An 18743-nucleotide genomic window follows, 5' to 3' on the forward strand; every position below is an offset into this window, starting at 1 on the left:
AGCATACGTGAAACAAACCTGCAGCATTGGTGGAAGTTGCTGGGTTGATGATGCCGACAGCAGATTTGTGGCATGTTCATTTCGCCTCATGACAAGTCCCACAAGATCAGCATGTTGAATTGCCACACCCTACAAGCCCAGACCAATACGTACTAGACCATTCACAAGCATTACTGAGTAGAATATCAATCAACCTGTGTAAGCCTTTTTCTAGAGAAAGAATACCTGAGTTTGATTGGTTTGGAGGTAATAAAGCAATCCACTATCTACAGATTCCAAATATCTGCCAAATTCATGCAACACTGTATCATCAGCCACCGTATCATTTTTATTTGCAAATAAAAATGTTAAAGTAGATCGCAAATCGGCTGATAAGAACCCACTCATGTTAGGGGATTTGACTCACCCTAATGCGCCAGGCGGTTAGAAACGTACAGTACGTATTTGCTTACAGAATGAAGAAAACGGATAAGGTACATCAGGTACGTTGCCCTTATCAATTAAAAAGAATAGATAAAAAAGATTCCATGTTCAAAAGACTTATATGCATACGGGCTGCATGGAGAAGTATAACGGCTGCTCAATAAGGTCCAAGATAAATCAGACCTGTATGGAAGCTTTGGTGTTCAGTATGGCATAAGGAATAATTTGAACAGTACAGTACAGCTATCTTACAACAGGAGCTTAGGGGATAACATCAAAAAGTCTGACTAATTTGGTGTTGTAAGTACACATTACTAACCCAAAAGCCCGGGCATTCCTTCATATAGACCCACAAGGAGCTGGGCCTATACAATGTATGGACTGTCTCCTTTGTATAGACTCATTAGGAGCTCGGCCTATACAGTGCATTGGCTGTTCTTTGTATAGATCCATTAGGGACTGGGTCTGGCCTTAGCAGGGTTATCTAATCATTATCTGCGAGCAATTCGTAGGAAATGCTCTAAGAATGTTTTCAATTTGAATACACAAGTGTTACACAATTTACAACTAGCCGAATGATGCACATGAGGAAGTAACCAAATGACGAACCCTGCTTGGCATTCTGATTCGGGCTTTTTGATACTTGCTTAATGTTCACTCCAGATGACACTTGCAACAGGGCACAAGGTGCTCTAATTAGGATCTCACATTGACCCTGATTTTGCAATACAGATTGGGACCTGCCATGGGCTGCACTTGGCAGATCCTTGGTGTAAATGAATCTCACCTTGGGAATTTGCATCTTGGAGAGCCAACCTCTTTGGACGATATGCTCTAACTGCGATCTCACGTTGACCTTGAGTTGGCAATACGGATTGGGAGCTGCCATGTGCTGCATTTGGCAGATCCTTGGTGGAAGTGAACCTTGCCTAGAGACTTTGGATCTTGGAGAGCCAACCTCTTGTCTATATTCGTTTTGGGACCCAGTGAGTGGTTGTACAGAGAAGCAAGTGCTCACCCCTCTTTTTAGCATGCTTGGCCAGACAGCTTTCATCTCCAAAGCAGAGGCTATACCCCTTCTTGCATGCCAACTAAGCAGCAAAGGATGAATTTGCATGGCATCTGAGCACTGCCGAAGGCCACAAATGGCATCTGCCAACACTAATTTGTTGTTGTAGAGGTGCAGAGGTGTAGTTTATAAGACTAGCCTGCATAAAGCAAATAAACCACAAGGTGGGGGCCCTTCACTGTGTTATTGGGACCTTATTGAGTGTCTGACATAATATCTCTCTCCTCTCTTTTTAATTTTCTTTAGCAATAAAATGGACACACCAAAATTATTAATTGAGTGTCTAAATAATATCTCTTTCCTCGCTTCTCTTCAGCATTAAAGTAACACACCAAAAGTCATTAATCAGGCATCTTCCGCTAGCCAATGTACCAGTTTCGTTGCTTCACAAATTGACCAAGCTTATGCAATTCTATCAAGGTTTGGTGACAATGTGAATTACAGAAGACATACGAGTATATTAGAGGGCCACTTCCCAACAGCCAACAAAAACACAACTACACAAGATGTATCCCGTACTTATTCCTTGTGACATCACCAAAATTTACAAGCATGATACTCCTCATGGTTTCAAACCTAGGCAGTTTGGAGCTTGAATTCACCAGCATGAACAGGAGGAGGCATGTTGATGTGGCATAAACAAATCATGCATTGAGTACAACGTCCAATTATATATGCAGGTGTCACAAGCCATGACCCTTAAACAAACTTTTTCCATGCAGAGTCGAGTATTGAAAGGTTTGGTTTAGGAAAAAAAACTCTTCGAAGTGCCCATAGAGAAAAACAAGGTTGCTGCCCCAGCAACAAAATGTTCCTGTTTTTATGCTTAATCAGTTTTGTCTGTGCAAAAAAGCTTTCTTGTATTTTGGGTTGCAAATTCAAAAACAAACATATGGGAATTCCCCATAAATCAACCTCTTCACATCAGAAAAAATCACCCTACAAACAGTTATAAGGATGATCCGCCTTTCGTACCTGTCAGACATGAGGAGAGTATACAAAATGACCTGTGCTCGATGCTCCAAAGCAGCCTGCATTTCAAGGTTCAAAGCAACAATCAGAAAATTCAAGAACATTAAGTGCAAGATAAAGTTACCTTAATCGATTTAGCTTGGTGAAAAAACCATGACAAGACTTTATGCCACAACTTAGTGAAATGCAGTTTTCTAAAGTGGAGCTTACTTGTCCAGTTGTTAGTTTTCCTGTTTTGAACTCTAAAGGCAAGATCCGATCCTTCTCACCCAAGTTCATGCCACCAAACTTCACGAGTAGAGACGCATCAATCATCCCTTTCAGCCCAAACTTGGGAGAGTATATCATCTCCTCAATATCAATCACCTGAAGCAATCAAATCTCTATTAGAAAGTTGCTAGACCACAAGGGCCAGCTTGTTACCATGAATATGAGTAATGGAATACAAGCAAATTCCTCTCTCCATCTGACTAGTTTTCAACCACAGGGAAAAGTGTCTAAAGGGCAGTATTGACAAGCAGTCAACCCTTCTTTTTCTTCTCACAGAAACATGAGAACTCCTACTTCACAGTACCTCAGATACTGATACAGACAGCTGGCTGCTCTTCCTTCCAAAGTCCACCTTCGGCAATGCAGGAGGCTTCTCTTCAATCCCATCAATCAAAGAGTTAATGTATGTCATCTTGGTGGAGCAATAAGAGACTTGCAGTAAGAACCAATTGCCAAGAAAATCCATTTCAACACTACAACCATGTGGAATGCAGGAGCTTACAGAGGCATGAAGGAAGCAATCCAACCAGTTCATTATTGTGGGTATACAATCTCTCAGCTTGTCCAGTGCGTCTCTCTCATTACCTGCCTTGTTGACATGGTTAAAAAAACAAACACCCACCACCAAGGTAAGATTCGCCTCACATGAGAAAGAAAATCTTGATGAGCAAACATAAAAACTGCTGCTTGCAGGCTAAGGGTTATAAATAGTAAAAGGAATGCAAGGCAACAGAAATCACCTCCACATGCAAAGAGGCTGTCAATATATCGGCGCACGAGGACTTCTGCTTCCTGCTCCAAAACCAGTTTGCTTGTGGCCTTGCTGATCAGTCCAACCTGAGAAGTGTCAAAAAGCTCAGAACAAAACATCTTGTCAGTGGAATTCAGGTTGTATTTGCCATTTGGATTGAACCACAAAATAGCAACAATAGCAAACAGCTTATCACGTTTCATGTGTAATGATTGCATTCTTGGCACCCTTGAAAAAGCATAATGTCATGTGCATCCCGCACTTGGATGCCACGTGGACATATATGTACAACAGTATGTACAACAGGTAACTAGTCCCTTGTGAGCCCCAATCCAGGACGAGTCAGCCAGGGTTCCACTCTAAGCCCCTAGGGGGCAAGAACTGGCTGCCGGCCAAGCCTAGAAGGCAAGGACAGCCAGTTGGCCAACCCCTAAGGCCTGGGCAGCCAGTCAGCTAGCCCATGGAGGGCCAGTGCACAAGGCATCAAGAGCAAAGGTGGCCAGTACATAATGTGGAGGGCACCTATTTAATGAACATGAAACAGGCCGTGGGCAGCATTTCAGCAGGCCGACAACCTTCTAGAATCCACCGAGCAGCCACTTGTTGACAAAATAGGCATGGGCTTAATAAAGGTCAAATTATCTCATAATTCACAAAGTGCTGAAGTGTTCCAAGGGCCAGGACAGCCAAGGGGAGCATAACACAAAGGTGGATTGAAGCTCAAGAACAGATCATCTACAAGCTGAAGATTTACAGCCAAGAGAAGATCTACAGATTTGAGTCTTTTTCTCATCATTCAATAAAGCAAATACACCATCCTTGGTGGGGGCCCTGCAGAGAGTATTTGGGACCCAATCAAGGTGGTTCCAAACGTTATGTACTGTACGTATTGTACGTTGTTTGGTACGGAAAAAAAATTAAGGTACGTAAAAATACGTACTATTGGTAAAAATACATAAAATCTCAAAAATTTCAGCCACCTACACGGTATTTCAGTCCATGTCCACATTGACATATAAAACTTTCGAAATAGAGACACAACAAGGTCAAAAACCTACTAATTCAAAAGTGAGAAATTAGAATCACAAGTCAATGCATGATTGCTCTGACAAATTCAGTGCACAATGCCATACAATTTCAATCAGGATTCAGCAATCATGCAATGCATAATATTTAGTGGGCAGCTCAGCTGAGAGAGAGAGAGAGAGACTTGAAGGAGAGAGAGGCTGAGAGCTCTATGCACGGTCCACAGAGGGTGGGCTAAGGCTCTGAGAGAGAGAGAGAGAGTTATGTTGCTGCCTTGGGGGGGTGGCGAAAAGGGGCCGAGACCAGGCGAACACAGAAGATGAGCAAGGGTGGCGAGGCGTCGGGAAGGAGGCGAAGCAAAAGGAAGGCGACGGCGATAGTAGCGACGGCGACAGTAGCGAAGAGAGAGAGAGAGAGTGCGACTGTAGAGGCCCTTACCGGAAGGTGTGCGCCGTACGGAGTCCAGACGCTACCGCAGGCGAAACCCCCAAAAAAAAACGTTTATCCAAGCGAAACGTTTATTGCAGGCAAGCAAAGCAAAGCAAAGCAAAGAAAAAAAAATCGCGTACGGTTCGATCCGTACGTACGGATCCCCGTACGGTACGGATGTACGGTACGGATTGGATCCGTACGTACGTTTTGATCCAACCTTGGACCCAATCGGGTGTACTGTGCCTTTATTGTGATTCTCCTCTCTCTCTCTCTCTTTTCTTACCTTCAGTTCTTTCTTTTCTTTTCCAGACCGTGTATCAGATGTCACATGGTTGTAACTTTGGTCTCATAGGTCACTTTGGCCTTTTGAAGACGTTAATATAACATTTCATTTCATTTCTCTCTCTCTCTTGCACTCTTACTTTCGCTACATTGTGCAAATCGTCAGGAACCAAGGTGCTGAATATTCGTTATCCGAAGTATAATCCTGTTTGTAAACTTCCACATGTTACACATAAAAAATCAAACACAGTGTTCATGGTGTATGGCACAAAGATCTGACGGTACACACCCCCAACCTTTTTGACACAGGCATAACACTTGAGATTTACCCCCTATGGCTCCTTTCTAGCCATCTCACTTTGCTGTTGACTCCACATGGATCGCACCTAGACGTGATCCTTAATTCTATGAATCATTTAATGACGGTGTCCACGTTTCATTTGCTATCTGCAATGGGGTTGCAACTTGCAAGGCAGATTCAAGTCATGAGCTCAAAAGCAAGGTGTTTAGAAACATCAAGTATGGGATCGAAAGGTACATGAGGCACATTGCCCTTTTTCATTTCAAGAAGTGTAAATATGAAATATGCTATATTCGAACAATTGTGCATGAGAAGGCATACAGGCTTCATGGAGAAGCATATGATCATGAATGAGGGAATGGGCTGCCCTATAAGGATTAGAACTAATGAGCCTCATATATCACTCATGCTTGCTTAAATGAAGAAAAATGCAAAACAGAAGAAAACAGACAAAATGACGCAACAAAAGCATAAGCATTCTGAATCGTCGAGGGAAAGCATGCTATGAGATTTTGACGCCGCCACCAGAACTCCAAATCTAAACTTTCAAATCAGAAAAGGCAGGGAAAACATTCAGACCTGAAAAAGCTCGTGCATCATTGTCCCCAACAAAGCAGGAAAAGCCACTGAGCTTGACCTAATTCGCTCATCTAAAACTGCCCTCCTTGGACAGCTGAAGCTAGTCCCAACCTGCTAGGCAGCAATGAGCAATCAAGCTATACAGCATTGTACCATCACAAGACCTGAATATGTCCAAAATAATCAGAAAACAATTGCCTAGAAGAGAGTAAAAGCAAGCCAATTAAAAAACAGTGGTCGATCATAGTACAGAGTATTTCCAGCACAGAGTATTTCCAAATGGCTGAGAGCAAATCCAGCTATTCTATCGTGACTAAAAAGGGATTATTAGGTGGTGAAACAGTTCATACATTTACATTCAGGGCTTAACAGTACAGCTGCCAAAAATGTTGACAAGGAGGAGCAGACAGCATTGAAAACCTACTTTTGATCCTGATATTAAAACATCGGGGTGCACAACTAGCAGATTGTTGTTTCGATCTATACTGCACTTGCCATCCAAATCAAAGTCGCCGATTACATTCACAGTGTCACCGGGTCGCACAACTGTAAAGAACCTGCATTTTGCAGAAAACTGTCAGCAGAGCCTTTTGCAGTCAGTTTATAAAAATCGCTTTCACATAGCCTGTTTCAAATTGAGGTCGTTAACTGATTTTAAATAAACCTTTGCACAGGCATGTAGTACCTTGTGTATTTTGGTAATTAAGCACAAGCATACTTCTAAAAGCCATTTTATCAAAGAAAATGCACATTGCATTCAAAAATTGACCTTTCTTACCACTCATCAACAAGGTACAAAACCCGCTCAACCCCACTATATTCGTTGAGTAACCGCAAAACCTTCAACAAAGAGGTCAGAACACACATAGGGTTACATTCAGACCAAACTCATGAAAGCTAGGTCAAAACTTTTCTGTGCACATGCATTCATTTGTGTGTGTGTGTGTGTGTGTGTGTGTGTGTGTGTGTGTGAGAGAGAGAGAGAGAGAGAGAGAGAGAGAGAGAGAGAGAGAGAGGGGCTGTGCTCCAAAAACAGGACCAATTGCAATGGCCACAACCAGCTTGGAACCCCTTGTCAACCAGACCATCTCCGTTATCACAAATGATGGTCGCAACATTGTGGGCATACTTAAGGGCTTTGATCAGGCCACCAACCTTATATTGGACGAGTCCCACGAACGAGTGTATTCGACCAAGGTTGGTGATGAACAGTTGGTCTTAGGGCTTTACATTATACAAGGAGACAATATTGCTGTTGTAGGGGAGCTGGATGATGTGCTAGATGCAAATCTGGACATGGACTCAGTGTGTGCACATCCTCTTAAGCCTGCGCAACATTAGATGGTCTTATGGAGGTGATCTTAACAGTGTCAGCATCTTACAGAATGCTAGGCCCTTCTCCAACACTTCTGATCTTCTGGAATCTTCTCGTGGAAATTCCCAATTAGCCTTTTTTTCCTTCAAAAACTTGACAGTGCAAGCTTGCTTGATGCAAGTACTCCATACCAATTTCATGATGGTGAATTTGTCCCGAGGAGTCCGTACAGGTTTGAGGGGAGGGTTTTTGTAGAGTGGACAAGAGTGTCAGGTGACTAAGCTACTACAAAGACTGATGCTGCTTTGCTTTAGATAGCATTTTGAGGTTTTCACTTTGTTTTCATGATATGGTTCACTGTGGCTAGATGGAGCTTTTGTATCAGCAAATGGGTTTGACATGGTCTGTAAACTGGTCGCTTGTGAAGACTTGTGTTTACGTGTCTATTTGCACTTTGAGAGTATCTACGGGCTGTCTGTCTGTTAGAAGTCATCTCCTGTCCAGTTTTAGACACCAGGGCCTTTGTTGTGGGTGTGCTCGCCCTTATGAGGTGTTTTACCATTTTTCCCCACTCTCCGCATTTTTCCCTTATTTTTCCCATTTTTTCTGTGGCTTGGGAGGCAGCCCTGAGTTGGCAGGAGGATCCATTTGCTGGCCGACTACATCAGATGTGTGTACTGGAGCAGATGTGTGTACTGGAGCTGGCTGACTGTACTTGATCAATCGTGGACTCCTCAGAGCTGGCCGACTGGCTGCATGCTGCTGGTCGACTGCATATGCAGTCATGGAGCCTTTTTCAGCAGGCCAACTGCACATGTGGGGGCATATAAATAGGCCCCCACACCCATACCACTTTGTGTATCATATTCGGGATCTTCTTGTGTATATAGAGCAAAGTTACACGCCTACTTCTCTCTCTCTCTTGTGCTGTTTTTTCTGCATGCGTTTTTGCTCTTGTGTTCCCAGATCTGGTCATCATCTCCGCTGCGTATTGACATGGTATCAGAGCCCTAGGCTCTAGATAGGTCTTGGGATTTGTGTGAGCAAGAGGGGGACTGTTTTGTGGCTGATTGGTGGACTGTTTTGGATTGTTCGGGAAGAGAAGAAGCAAGAGGAAGGCGGGCTAATTTGCTGGACAGCCACTTGCAGGTTTTAGTTCTTCTTTGTTCCCACCCACCCACCCTTTTCAGAGGACATCCCCGCAATGGCAGATCTGTTTGAGATGGCCGAGAGACATGTGAAGATCCCGACACTCCCCACGTTCCCGGTGGACCGTCAGTTGGACGGGAGCAACTACGGCATATGGAAGGTGATGATGGAATCTGTTCTGGAGTCTTACGACCTCGCCGATTTCGTCGTTGTTGGTGTTCCACGGCCGGAAGTAGAGGAAGGGGAGTTACCGTCGATCCGGAAGGACCGGGAGGCTCAGACACAGATGTGGGATCGTGTCAACGCTAGGGTCCGTTCGTTTATCTTTCTCAACTGCACACCACAGGTAATCAATTATGGAAAGCATATGACGCTGGCCAGAGGTATATGGCAACATTTGGCCTCACTTTACAACAGGGTATCGCCCATGAAAAGGATTTCCTTGGAAGTACAGACGCGGGTTATGAGCCCTGCAAAGTCGTCGACGATGCGGGAGCATATTAACAAGCTGCAGGCTCTTCAGCAGGAAGTTCTTCAAGCTGGGAAGGAGATATCGTCAGAGGACATGGCCATAACCTTGCTGTCACATTTGCCCTCTTCATACTCTGCATTTTACTCATCGTTGATTACCAATGGCAGGCTCAGCACCATCACGTGGGAGGAGCTTGTGCCCATGGTCCTAGACCACGAGGAACGATTCACGAACCCTCCTCAGGGTGGAGGTTCGGAGGCCTTAACTGGCCAACGGTCGAAAGGCCGTAACTCGGGCAAAGGGAAGGCTTCATCGGAGAAGTCTTCTGAGAAGAAGTCCGACGTTGACCGCGAGAAACTGAAGGCAGAGAGGACCTGTAATGATTGTGGCGAGAAAGGCCACTATTGGAGGCAGTGTCCCAAGCGGAAGACCGAGAAGGGTGAAGATTCCTCAGCAGCAATCATGAAGACTCCGGCTTTTGTGCACCTGGAGGTGATGGACACCGATGCTTCATTTTCTTCATGCAGGGAGGAGATTGGAGGACTCTCCACAACGGATACTCGGGAGTGGATTCTCGATAGTGGTGCTTCTAGGCACATGACTCCTTCCCGTTCCGGTTTACAGAATCTCTGCAGGCTTTCTGGTCATATTCTTACTGGGAATACATCCACTATCCCAGTTCACAGCGAGGGCAGGATAGAGATAGTACCCTATGGCAGAGAAGGGAAGCATTTCTCCCAGGTGTTGTATGTTCCGGCACTTGGTTTTCATCTGTTGTCAGTGCATCAGGTTTGCAAGACTGGCGTACGGGTGGAGTTTGATGAGCACTTTGTTGCTCTCCGGGACAAAGCAACAGACCAGGTGGTTTGGGAAGGCGGAGTGGAGAATAGAGTTTACAGGCTTTCAGCACTCTCTCTCCCAGGTCCTCAAGTTTGTGATGAGTGGCAGTCTGGTAATGGCCATTTAAGTGTGGATACGCTGCAGGCACGGGCTTTCCGGGACCAGATGGTGGATAGCTTACCACTAGATGGCAGCAGTTGACAGGAACTCTCTAGTACCGATGTTGGTGGTTCTTGTGTTCGTGAGTCAGAGGAAACTGAACAAGTCACTTATGCTCTGATGTCTCGTCGTGTTCGGGAAAAAGAACCTCCAGTAGATGAGGATGTTCTTTCCACGGGGACCTTTCAGAAAGCCAGGCAAGTGGCAGGTGCTTACTTGCAGAAGGAGGTGGTTTCTCCAGGCTTTGTGGTTCCGGATTCAGAGGGGGTGGTTGACAGGTTTCAGAAGGCCTTGCATGGTCTTCAACAGGTTTCCAGGACTTGTTTGTGCACCGTAACAGGTGTTGATCCTTGTGAGCAGTGTGATGCCTTTTTGACTCAGAAGCTGTATGGTTCATTGATCTGGTTGATGGACACCAGATTGGACGGGAGCTTCCTGATGAGGCAGTTGAGCTCATGGTTGCAGATGTCTCTTTGGGGGGCAGGATTGCGTTTCCTGTGGTTTCTGCGGCATGCGAAGGATCAGGGACTCTTGTATACAGGAGGGGGATTGTTGGATGGAGTCCGACTCCACGGTTGGAGTGACTCAGTTTGGGGAGGAGATCCGGACACGAGGGGATCTACTTCAGGCCCAGGAGCAGTTTTACGGAGCAGTTGGAGACAGTCATCTTTTGCCTTGTCGAGAACACAGGCAGAGTACCCGGCTGTTTGTGATGCTGCTTGTGAGGTGGTGAGGATGCAGAGGTTGCATGGCAGGTTTGGGCTTCCACTGGAGGAACCCATAGTCATCCAGAGGCACTTTGTTCGTGAACAAATCGTTGCTGATGACATCTTGCTAGAGTTCTGTTCGACGGAGGACAGTACGGTGGACCTCTTTCACGAAGTCGCTCTCTCAGGACTTGCTCAGGCGGCACCCCAGCTCCCAGTGGTGGTTGGTTACACAACCAGGAGCTGAGAGGGGGTGTTAGAAGTCATCTCCTGTCCAGCTTTAGACACTAGGGCCTTTGTTGTGGGTGTGCCCGCCCTTATGAGGTGTTTTACCATTTTTCCCCACTCTCCGCATTTTTCCCTTATTTTTTCCATTTTTTCTGTGGCTTGGGAGGCAGCCCTGAGTTGACAAGAGGATCCATTTGCTGGCCGACTACATCAGATGTGTGTACTGGAGCTGGCCGACTGTACTTGATCAGTCGTGGACTCCTCAGAGCTGGCCGACTGGCTGCATGCTGCTGGCCGACTGCATATGCAGTCGTGGAGCCTTTTTCAGCAGGCCAACTGCACATGTGGGGGCATATAAATAGGCCCCCACCCCCATACCACTTTGTGTATCATATTCGGGATCTTCTTGTGTATATAGAGCAGAGTTACACGCCTACTTCTCTCTCTCTCTTGTGCTGTTTTTTCTGCATGCGTTTTTGCTCTTGTGTTCCCAGATCTGGTCATCATCTCCGCTGCGTATTCTGACACTGTCTGCATCCCCACAAGGCTGCCAGTCAGCAACCGCACAAACAAATTGCCATTCTTGGTGCAATTTGGGCTCATCTGATGAGTGTAGCTCTCACTAAGACAGTTGGCAATCTCTTGAATCCAATCTTTTCTTGGTCAAGGTCTATGAGACCAAAAAGATGCTACATGTGATCCATGAGTAAATTGGATGTCAAGACAACATGAGAGAGAGAGAGAGAGAGGGAAAGAGAGAGGGAAAGAGAGAGAGAGAGAGAGAGAGAGAGAGATGACTCGAACATCTCCAAACAAAAAGTGATCTACCAAGAGAAGAAAAAAAAAATACGAGAATAGGAAAGGTTACCTTTTTAGGAGAGCTATTTTGACTGCTTTTGTCAGCTGTGTCAGCAACCTACACAAGACCCAAATGCTACATATCATGACTTGTGCAATCAGTGGGAAATAAGCCACAAGTTCTATCTTAATACACAGAAAACAACAAGTCTTTGCACTGACGTCAAGAGCTACACAACCTACATATCATGACTTGTGCAATCAGTGGGAAATATCATGACTCAAGTAACCTACACAACCTGCATATTATGACTTGTGCAATCAGTGGGAAACAAGCCACAAGTTCTATCTTAATACACAGAAAACAACAAGTCTTTGCACTGACGTCAAGAGCTGACCTCTAGGACAAGGAAATGAATGCTTGCAAGAGCTTCAGGTATAGATGCGTGGATGTCAGCAAGCATTTTCTGGTCAGACTTAGAGTGCTGCAAAAGAGCCTCCACACAATTCCTGCTATTGACAGCATGCTTAGGATCTGCCTCTGAAACACTAGGAGCACCTTGCTGTAGATCCTCTGTTGTACATAATTGCCTTTCAGACATGTTTTCCTGAGACAAATATAAACAGGAATCCTTGGCTGCATTTTCTAAAGATGTGGCAAGAGCATTTCTAGAACCTGACACTGCTTCTGCCATCCTACTCTCTTTTGCTGGTTTTATCTGGTTACAAGCTGGAAAGCACTTTGTGGCCTGCTCTTTCTTGAAGTGATCTGCATGGCCATCAGCGTGGCTAGAAACAGACTCAGGATCGGACATGACATTCTGCACCTGATCCAGTAACTCGAGTAATGCCTGCCAAAATGTATCAGCTGTCATGACAAAGAACTGTATATGAAAAGACCAACCTCTGCCATCTCAAGTTACCACGCACTATGAGCACAAACACTTTATTAAGGCCTAGATCACAAGGATCTGCGGCCCACGGCAGATGTGAAGTGCACAGGTGAACCCTTGTGAAGAACACCTAAGACAACGTTACGAGCAAAGACGGCTCTCCTTTCATATAATAACCTAAGTGTGTCCATAAAACCAACAAGCAATGCTCCATTAAGCAAACCGCAAAATCAGAAGAGCTCAAAAACCTTCCGCCGTTGGCCTGTTCCTCTTTGCTTAGCACTTCTCTTCCTCTGTGATTTGACCACCTACAATTCAAGTAATAGCATTAGAGTTCAAAAGAATGCCTTTCCTCAAATGTGCATGCACCACAATTGCTGTTTTCCGTAAGTACCGATGAGTGACGGCGTGACGAAGACAAAACCGAATGGCCTTGACCCTGTGATGTTTTCTGTGGGTTCGAATCAAACCCCAGCCCCGATACAATAATAGCAGCAACATCATTCTCTTTATCTCTTGAGGCAGGTGTTTGTTGGTGCCATTCTGAAGCCTCCTGTGATTGCACAGTGACATGTTTGGGTATAATTTTCAAGGCTCCACAATGATCCCCCTGCTTGACGATAGGCGTTGTCTCAGATGTAGAGAGCCACCGCTCAAGCTTTCCAGCCAGGCCAGGAGACCTCTGCCATGTAAATGAAAACATGCTAGTAAGCCTTGATATAACACCACAAGCAGTGTGTGCAGCATAGATCACCATTAATAATGATCTTCCATATCCAAAAAATTATAATAGATTGGCAATGCGCAGGAAAAACTAGCACTTGATTTGCTAACCTTTTTATTAGGAAGTGTTGTCAATGGTACACTACCCCCACCTGCTGGCGTCCTGTTGAGAATTTGGTGCACGTTAGGCAGGCTGCACACATTTTTACTAGTGTACAGAATGGGTACATTTGATCTTGAGTGATGGACATTATCAATGGCAGAAGCTTCTTGGAGGCGATCTGCAGTGGGCGACATTCTCCATACTACCTGGTCCCCGCCTCCATCATCCTGGCTCTGCTGTATGAGCTGTAAAAAGTAGTTCATGTAATATGTTCCTACCAAAGTCCATTCAACAGCTATAGAAGCTGGAGTTTGTATACATCCAGAGAGTAAAGAGTAAGAGGCAGACCATGCCAGGAGAAATCCGCAACCGTTTATCCTGCCGTTGGTTATCTGCAGCAAGAGGCGGCTTGATATTCGTGCCTAATTTCACACAAGATGTTTTTAGCTTGATTCCCTTATTGGCAGACTTAAATAGAACCCCTAACAGCATGAATAAACCTTAATGGAGAAAAAGAAGCGAGTACCTTAAGCCCTTGGCAAGAAGCAAACACCCCCCCAAGGTGAAAAGAAACAGAAACGCTAACAGCATTCTTATGGCACGGGGCATAGACGAAATCACATACTGCATGGATGTAGTTATTGAAACAGCCATTCGTTTTCATTCCATATGGGATCCTTGTGAAGATATGGAAACATAAAATAGGAGAAATGAAGATGGATAACAACGCCATGTCACATTGCCTTAACATCAAATCATACTCTATGCAAGTACTCTAGGGCAAAGTTGGTGTCACAAAATTGCATACACATGCATCACTATCCACCTCTTGCAAAAATGCAGGTGTGTGCATCTGTGTGTGCGATGATTCCAGCATAAGGACCATGAAGGCTTTGCATGCCACTAATCAGGGCATGGAGAAAAAGCCTAGGTCAGTTGACACAACTGCGAACATCATCACGCATGGCAGAATGGAGGAAAACCCTATTCGCATGAAGCAAACCATAATGGCTCGTGCGTACAGCACGGAGAAAACCCTGTAAGTGCACGGCATGAACAGCACGTAGGAGAACCAAGTCGTGAACAGAAAACCCCCAATCGATCAATGCGAGTCCTAGCGCGGAAGAGAATAGATTTGAGAGAGTGAGAAAGGACGATTATTTTGTTGGGTAAAAGTACCTTGAGGGGGTGTAACCGATTGAGAAGCAGGCTCGGCAGCACGTGCTGAAGACGCTGAAGAGGAGCTCCGCGCATTCTTGTTGAAGAAGCGTTGGATGCCAGGCTGAGTGGATTGGGTCTGCTGCTGCTGACGCTTCGCCGAAGTGGAGGAAGCTCCTCGCCTGTGGGGAGCCATAGCTAGGCCTCCAATGTAATGGGTGCGTTGCTCACAGCATAGCAAGCTCCAACCTGAACACCACAGCGAAAGCTAAACAAGAAAGCTTCCCCGCCGGTTCCTTTAACTCTCGTGCATGTTATGAACAAGAGCTCATTGTGAGAGCTTGTTAATCCCACCAAAAAGTTTTGCCCAACAACCAATCAATCACATGCTCGTCTAACATTTTTTATAGACTATGACTACACCCATGCATCCTCAACGCTGATGTGTTTGCTAACTAGAGCCCAGCAACCACTCTTCCAGTTTCGGGCGAAATAGCCTGCCCACAGCTCTGAGTTGTAGGATGCCTTTTTCATGGACATGCCCGCGATTTGTAAAGGGTATTGTCGCCCAGCAATTGTTTATCAAAAAGGTGCCTGCCCATAGCTCTCAACCTTTTTCATGGGTAAGCCCATAGTCTGTAAACACCCTTTAGATGAGGGCCCCGCATATGCTCTTGCTAGTCCATCTTACCTTCTTGACCTTCTTACTCCATCGTACACCATCTGAGAGGGGGATCGTTTGACCATCACAAGCATTGATGTTATGATTTTGGGGGAGTAAGAAAGAGAGAGAGAAGTGTATTAATGTCTACTCAAGGCCAAATTAGCCTATAATAATGTGTACACACCTTGTAGCAAGATGATTCTTCAAGGGTATTCCCTAAATTAACAATATATACTAAAATTGAAATATAGTTTTTAATCATGCGATGAGTGCTCAAGATGTTAGTGACTCTTGCCCAAGTATGAGGAGTTGTTCGTACATGTGACCATGCCTCCTTGAGTAGAAGACTTAACAAAGGAAAACAAACCAAGCTAAGAAGTAATGTGCTTGCTCACACTACTATTAAAATACCAGCCATCCACTGACATGCATACATCATCAACCGAAGGGTCATAACTACAATGCACAATGAATGCCCAATCATCCTGTGTATAGTTCATTGACTCCTTTTTAGCACTTGGTGTGTTAATGCATCACCACAGCCATGCCTGATCTTTCTTCTTATCCTTCTCTAGCCTTTGTGGCACTTGGTGTGTTGATGCATCATCACAACCATGCCTAAATCTTTCTTTTTATCCTACTATAACCTATTTATTGCATTCATTGATATAATGGCATGGTTTCTTACAATAGTTGCATTTTCCTTTCTTCTTATGCTTATCATCCCCCTTTCTCAGCATCCTTGCTAGAAGACTAGGTTGATTTTGCCTTTGGCTTGTAGTCGCCCTTGAGGGAAGGCTTTGCCTTTACCTTTTTAATTGGTAGTGAATGCCTAATCTCCCACATGCATATTATGTCCGGTTTTGTTAGGATTGCTCTTCTTGCAAAATCGCACTATAAACCAACTCATCAAATGTAAGGGCATTGGGGTTACCTGTCATGATGAGTCAAAGTGTGAATCCGACATAGCTATGAGAATAGTAGACAGTAATGAATTGTCTGAATATGCCTCATCAATACATGCAAGCTGCTCTCTGAGATCTTTGAACCTTCTGAGAAACTCATCCATTAGAACAAGAAGAAGTGCATGAGTTACAACTTAGTAAACCTACATCCCTTAGAGGCTTGGCAAAGAATGAGCTTCATCAAAGGGAGCTTCTTGTGTCAAACTCTCTCTCTCTCTCTCTCTCTCTCTCTCTCTCTCTCTCTCTCTCTCTCTCTCTCTCTCTCTCTAAAATTGATATATTCTCTCACTAGCCTTCTATAAGTAGCTTCTCCCATCTTTACCATTACTACAACCATTGTCGCTCAGCCTAGCACCACCACCACCATTGCTTAGCCGCCCAGCTCAGCTCCTCCCATATTTACCATTACTACAGTCGTTTGTCACTTGGCCTAGCCCAGCTCAGCTCCTCCCATCTTTACCATTACTATAGTCGCTCGTCGCTCGGCCTAGCCCAACTCAACTCCTCGCATCTTTACCATTACTACAGCCGTTGTAGTAGCCTAGCTCAGCTCCTCCACCACCACTAACTACTGCTTAGCCTAGGTTAGCTCCTCCATCACCACCACCGCTGCCTAGCCCAGCTCAGCTCCTCCTCTAACAACTCCGCTCTCTCTCCCTATATGTCGCCCTCTCACCATCTCTCTTGTTCTCGCTCTCCCTCCCTCTTATCTCTATCTTTCTCCCTGCCTCTCCCTCTTTTTCTCCATCACTGTTAACCCTCTCCCTATCTGTCGACATCTCACCCTCTCCTCTCTTGCATCAAAGTTATCACCCTCTCCTCCCAAGTCTCCCTCGTCTTATCTAAGATTTTGCAAAGTTATCTTAGAAAGATATCAAAATCCTTGTTCTTGCTCTCTCTCCCTCTTTGTCTATGTCTTTCTCCCTATCTCTCCCTCTTTTTCTCCATCGCCCTTGTCTATGTCTTTCTCCATTTTGTTGGGATGACAGAGGATACCCCATACAGGTACTCCGATTTGTCTCATAGGCCGAGTTCAGTCTTTTGGAAGACGTTAATAAAATCTTTCTTTCTCCCTCTTTGTCTATGTCTTTCTCCCAAGTCTCCCTCATCTTGTTCTCACTCTCTCTCTCCCTCTTGTCTCTATATTTCTCCCAAATCTCCCTCATCTTATCTAAGATTTTGCAAAGTTATGAAAGATATCAAAATCCTTGTTCTCGCTCTCTCTCCCTCTTTGTCTATGTCTTTCTCCCTCTCTCTCGCTCTTTTTCTCCATCAAATCCTTGTTCTCTCTCTCTCTCTCTCTCTCTCTCTCTCTCTCTCTCTCTCTCTCTCTTTGTTTTTGTCTTTCTCCCTATCTCTCCCTTTTTTTCTCCAGCACCCTTAACTCTCACCCTATCTGTCGCCCTCTCCTCCCTTGCATCAAAGTTCTCACATTCTCCTCTTCCCAAGTCTCCCTCATCAATTCCTCAATCTGCCTCTCTCTCTCTCTCTCTCTCTCTCTCTCTCTCTCTCTCGTCTCCCTCCCTCTTGCCCTCACCCTCTCCTCCCACTTTCTCGATCTCCCCAGTCCCCCTCTCTCCCCCATGTCTCTCTCTTTCTCCCCCTCTCTCCCTCCTTGTCTCCATCACCCTTAACCATCTCCCTCCTCTCTTTCATTAGTTGTCTATCACTATCTATCACTCTCCCATGTCTCTCTTTTTCTCCCTCCGTATCTCTGTCACCCTTAACCCTCTCCCCTCCTCTCTTTCATTAGCTGTTATCATTGTCTCCCTCTCTCTCTCTCTCTCTCTCTTTCTCCCTCTCTCTCCCCCTCTCTCCCTCCTTGTCTTCATCACCCTTAACCCTCTCCCCACCTCTCTCTGATTAGTTGTCTATTGCCTGTCCTTTCCCACTCATTTTCACTCTTCCTTCCTTTCAGTCTCACTCTCTTGGGATTGTTCCTATGATGTTAAAAGAGGCTTCTTCTTCCCATGTCTCACCGTATTCCTATTCCATTCTCCAAAGTGGAACAATCAAAGCATGTGCTCTAATACCATGTAAGAATAGATGACAATAGAGTGATCGCAACACCAAGAATATATTGCTAACGAACAAGAGGTTACAATGATCTTCTTTCTCTGCATCTACATCGTCGGGCCAAGCCCCTTTAGTGGTGGAAACAATGACATGCTCATCAAGATAGCCTTCACAACCTTCTCTTTGGGATCAATACAAACTATGTTCATGCCTAATTTACGGGCTACCATAGTGCAATCTTCACATCCTACCTTCACATCCTACATAAAGCACCGCAATCACTTGCCCTTCTTTTGCATGGTGATTCAAGAGACTATCCCAACACTCTTTTCTACATTGACATCCACCTACAAAGAAAGCATTTCTATAAATTTCACATAATCTTACCTCGCCATGCAATCCCAGTTGGGCATCATCCCCAATGCATAGTGTTGAGCAAGGATCAATG

The 18743-nt window shown here is 45.0% G+C and overlaps 1 protein-coding gene and 1 pseudogene across 4 annotated transcripts in view; one reads left to right on the top strand and one right to left on the bottom strand.

Annotated features, from left to right (window-relative positions):
• EMB2411 (DNA replication helicase) overlaps positions 1-15139 on the bottom strand; it is a 51256-nt gene extending 36117 nt beyond the window's left edge. For 2 of the 4 annotated variants that reach the window (XM_086782252.1, XM_086782250.1), the window contains exons 1-17: positions 14672-15139; positions 13841-13914; positions 13501-13737; positions 13061-13348; positions 12915-12974; positions 12172-12624; positions 11844-11891; positions 6884-6945; positions 6530-6662; positions 6106-6216; positions 3475-3571; positions 3237-3319; positions 3039-3104; positions 2675-2830; positions 2468-2523; positions 226-283; positions 19-129 (exon numbers count right to left, since the gene is read on the bottom strand). In XM_086782252.1, the coding sequence (XP_086638378.1) occupies positions 19-129; positions 226-283; positions 2468-2523; positions 2675-2830; positions 3039-3104; positions 3237-3319; positions 3475-3571; positions 6106-6216; positions 6530-6662; positions 6884-6945; positions 11844-11891; positions 12172-12624; positions 12915-12974; positions 13061-13348; positions 13501-13737; positions 13841-13914; positions 14672-14846 (2268 nt within the window). In that variant the 5' untranslated portion in view covers positions 14847-15139. Of the gene's footprint in view, positions 1-18; positions 130-225; positions 284-2467; positions 2524-2674; positions 2831-3038; positions 3105-3236; positions 3320-3474; positions 3572-6105; positions 6217-6529; positions 6663-6883; positions 6946-11843; positions 11892-12171; positions 12625-12889; positions 12975-13060; positions 13349-13500; positions 13738-13840; positions 13915-14018; positions 14156-14671 lie in introns of those variants that run through there. The other 2 variants (XM_086782253.1, XM_086782251.1) reach the window with 2 other exon arrangements.
• LOC147612976 (sm-like protein LSM8 pseudogene) lies at positions 7118-7541 on the top strand (annotated as a pseudogene).
• Positions 15140-18743: the final 3604 nt, after the last annotated feature.

Source organism: Cibotium barometz, chromosome 44, assembly GCF_041138505.1.
Source record: "Cibotium barometz isolate CiBa-2024 chromosome 44, ASM4113850v1, whole genome shotgun sequence".
In the NCBI taxonomy this organism is placed as follows: Eukaryota; Viridiplantae; Streptophyta; class Polypodiopsida; order Cyatheales; family Cibotiaceae; genus Cibotium; species Cibotium barometz.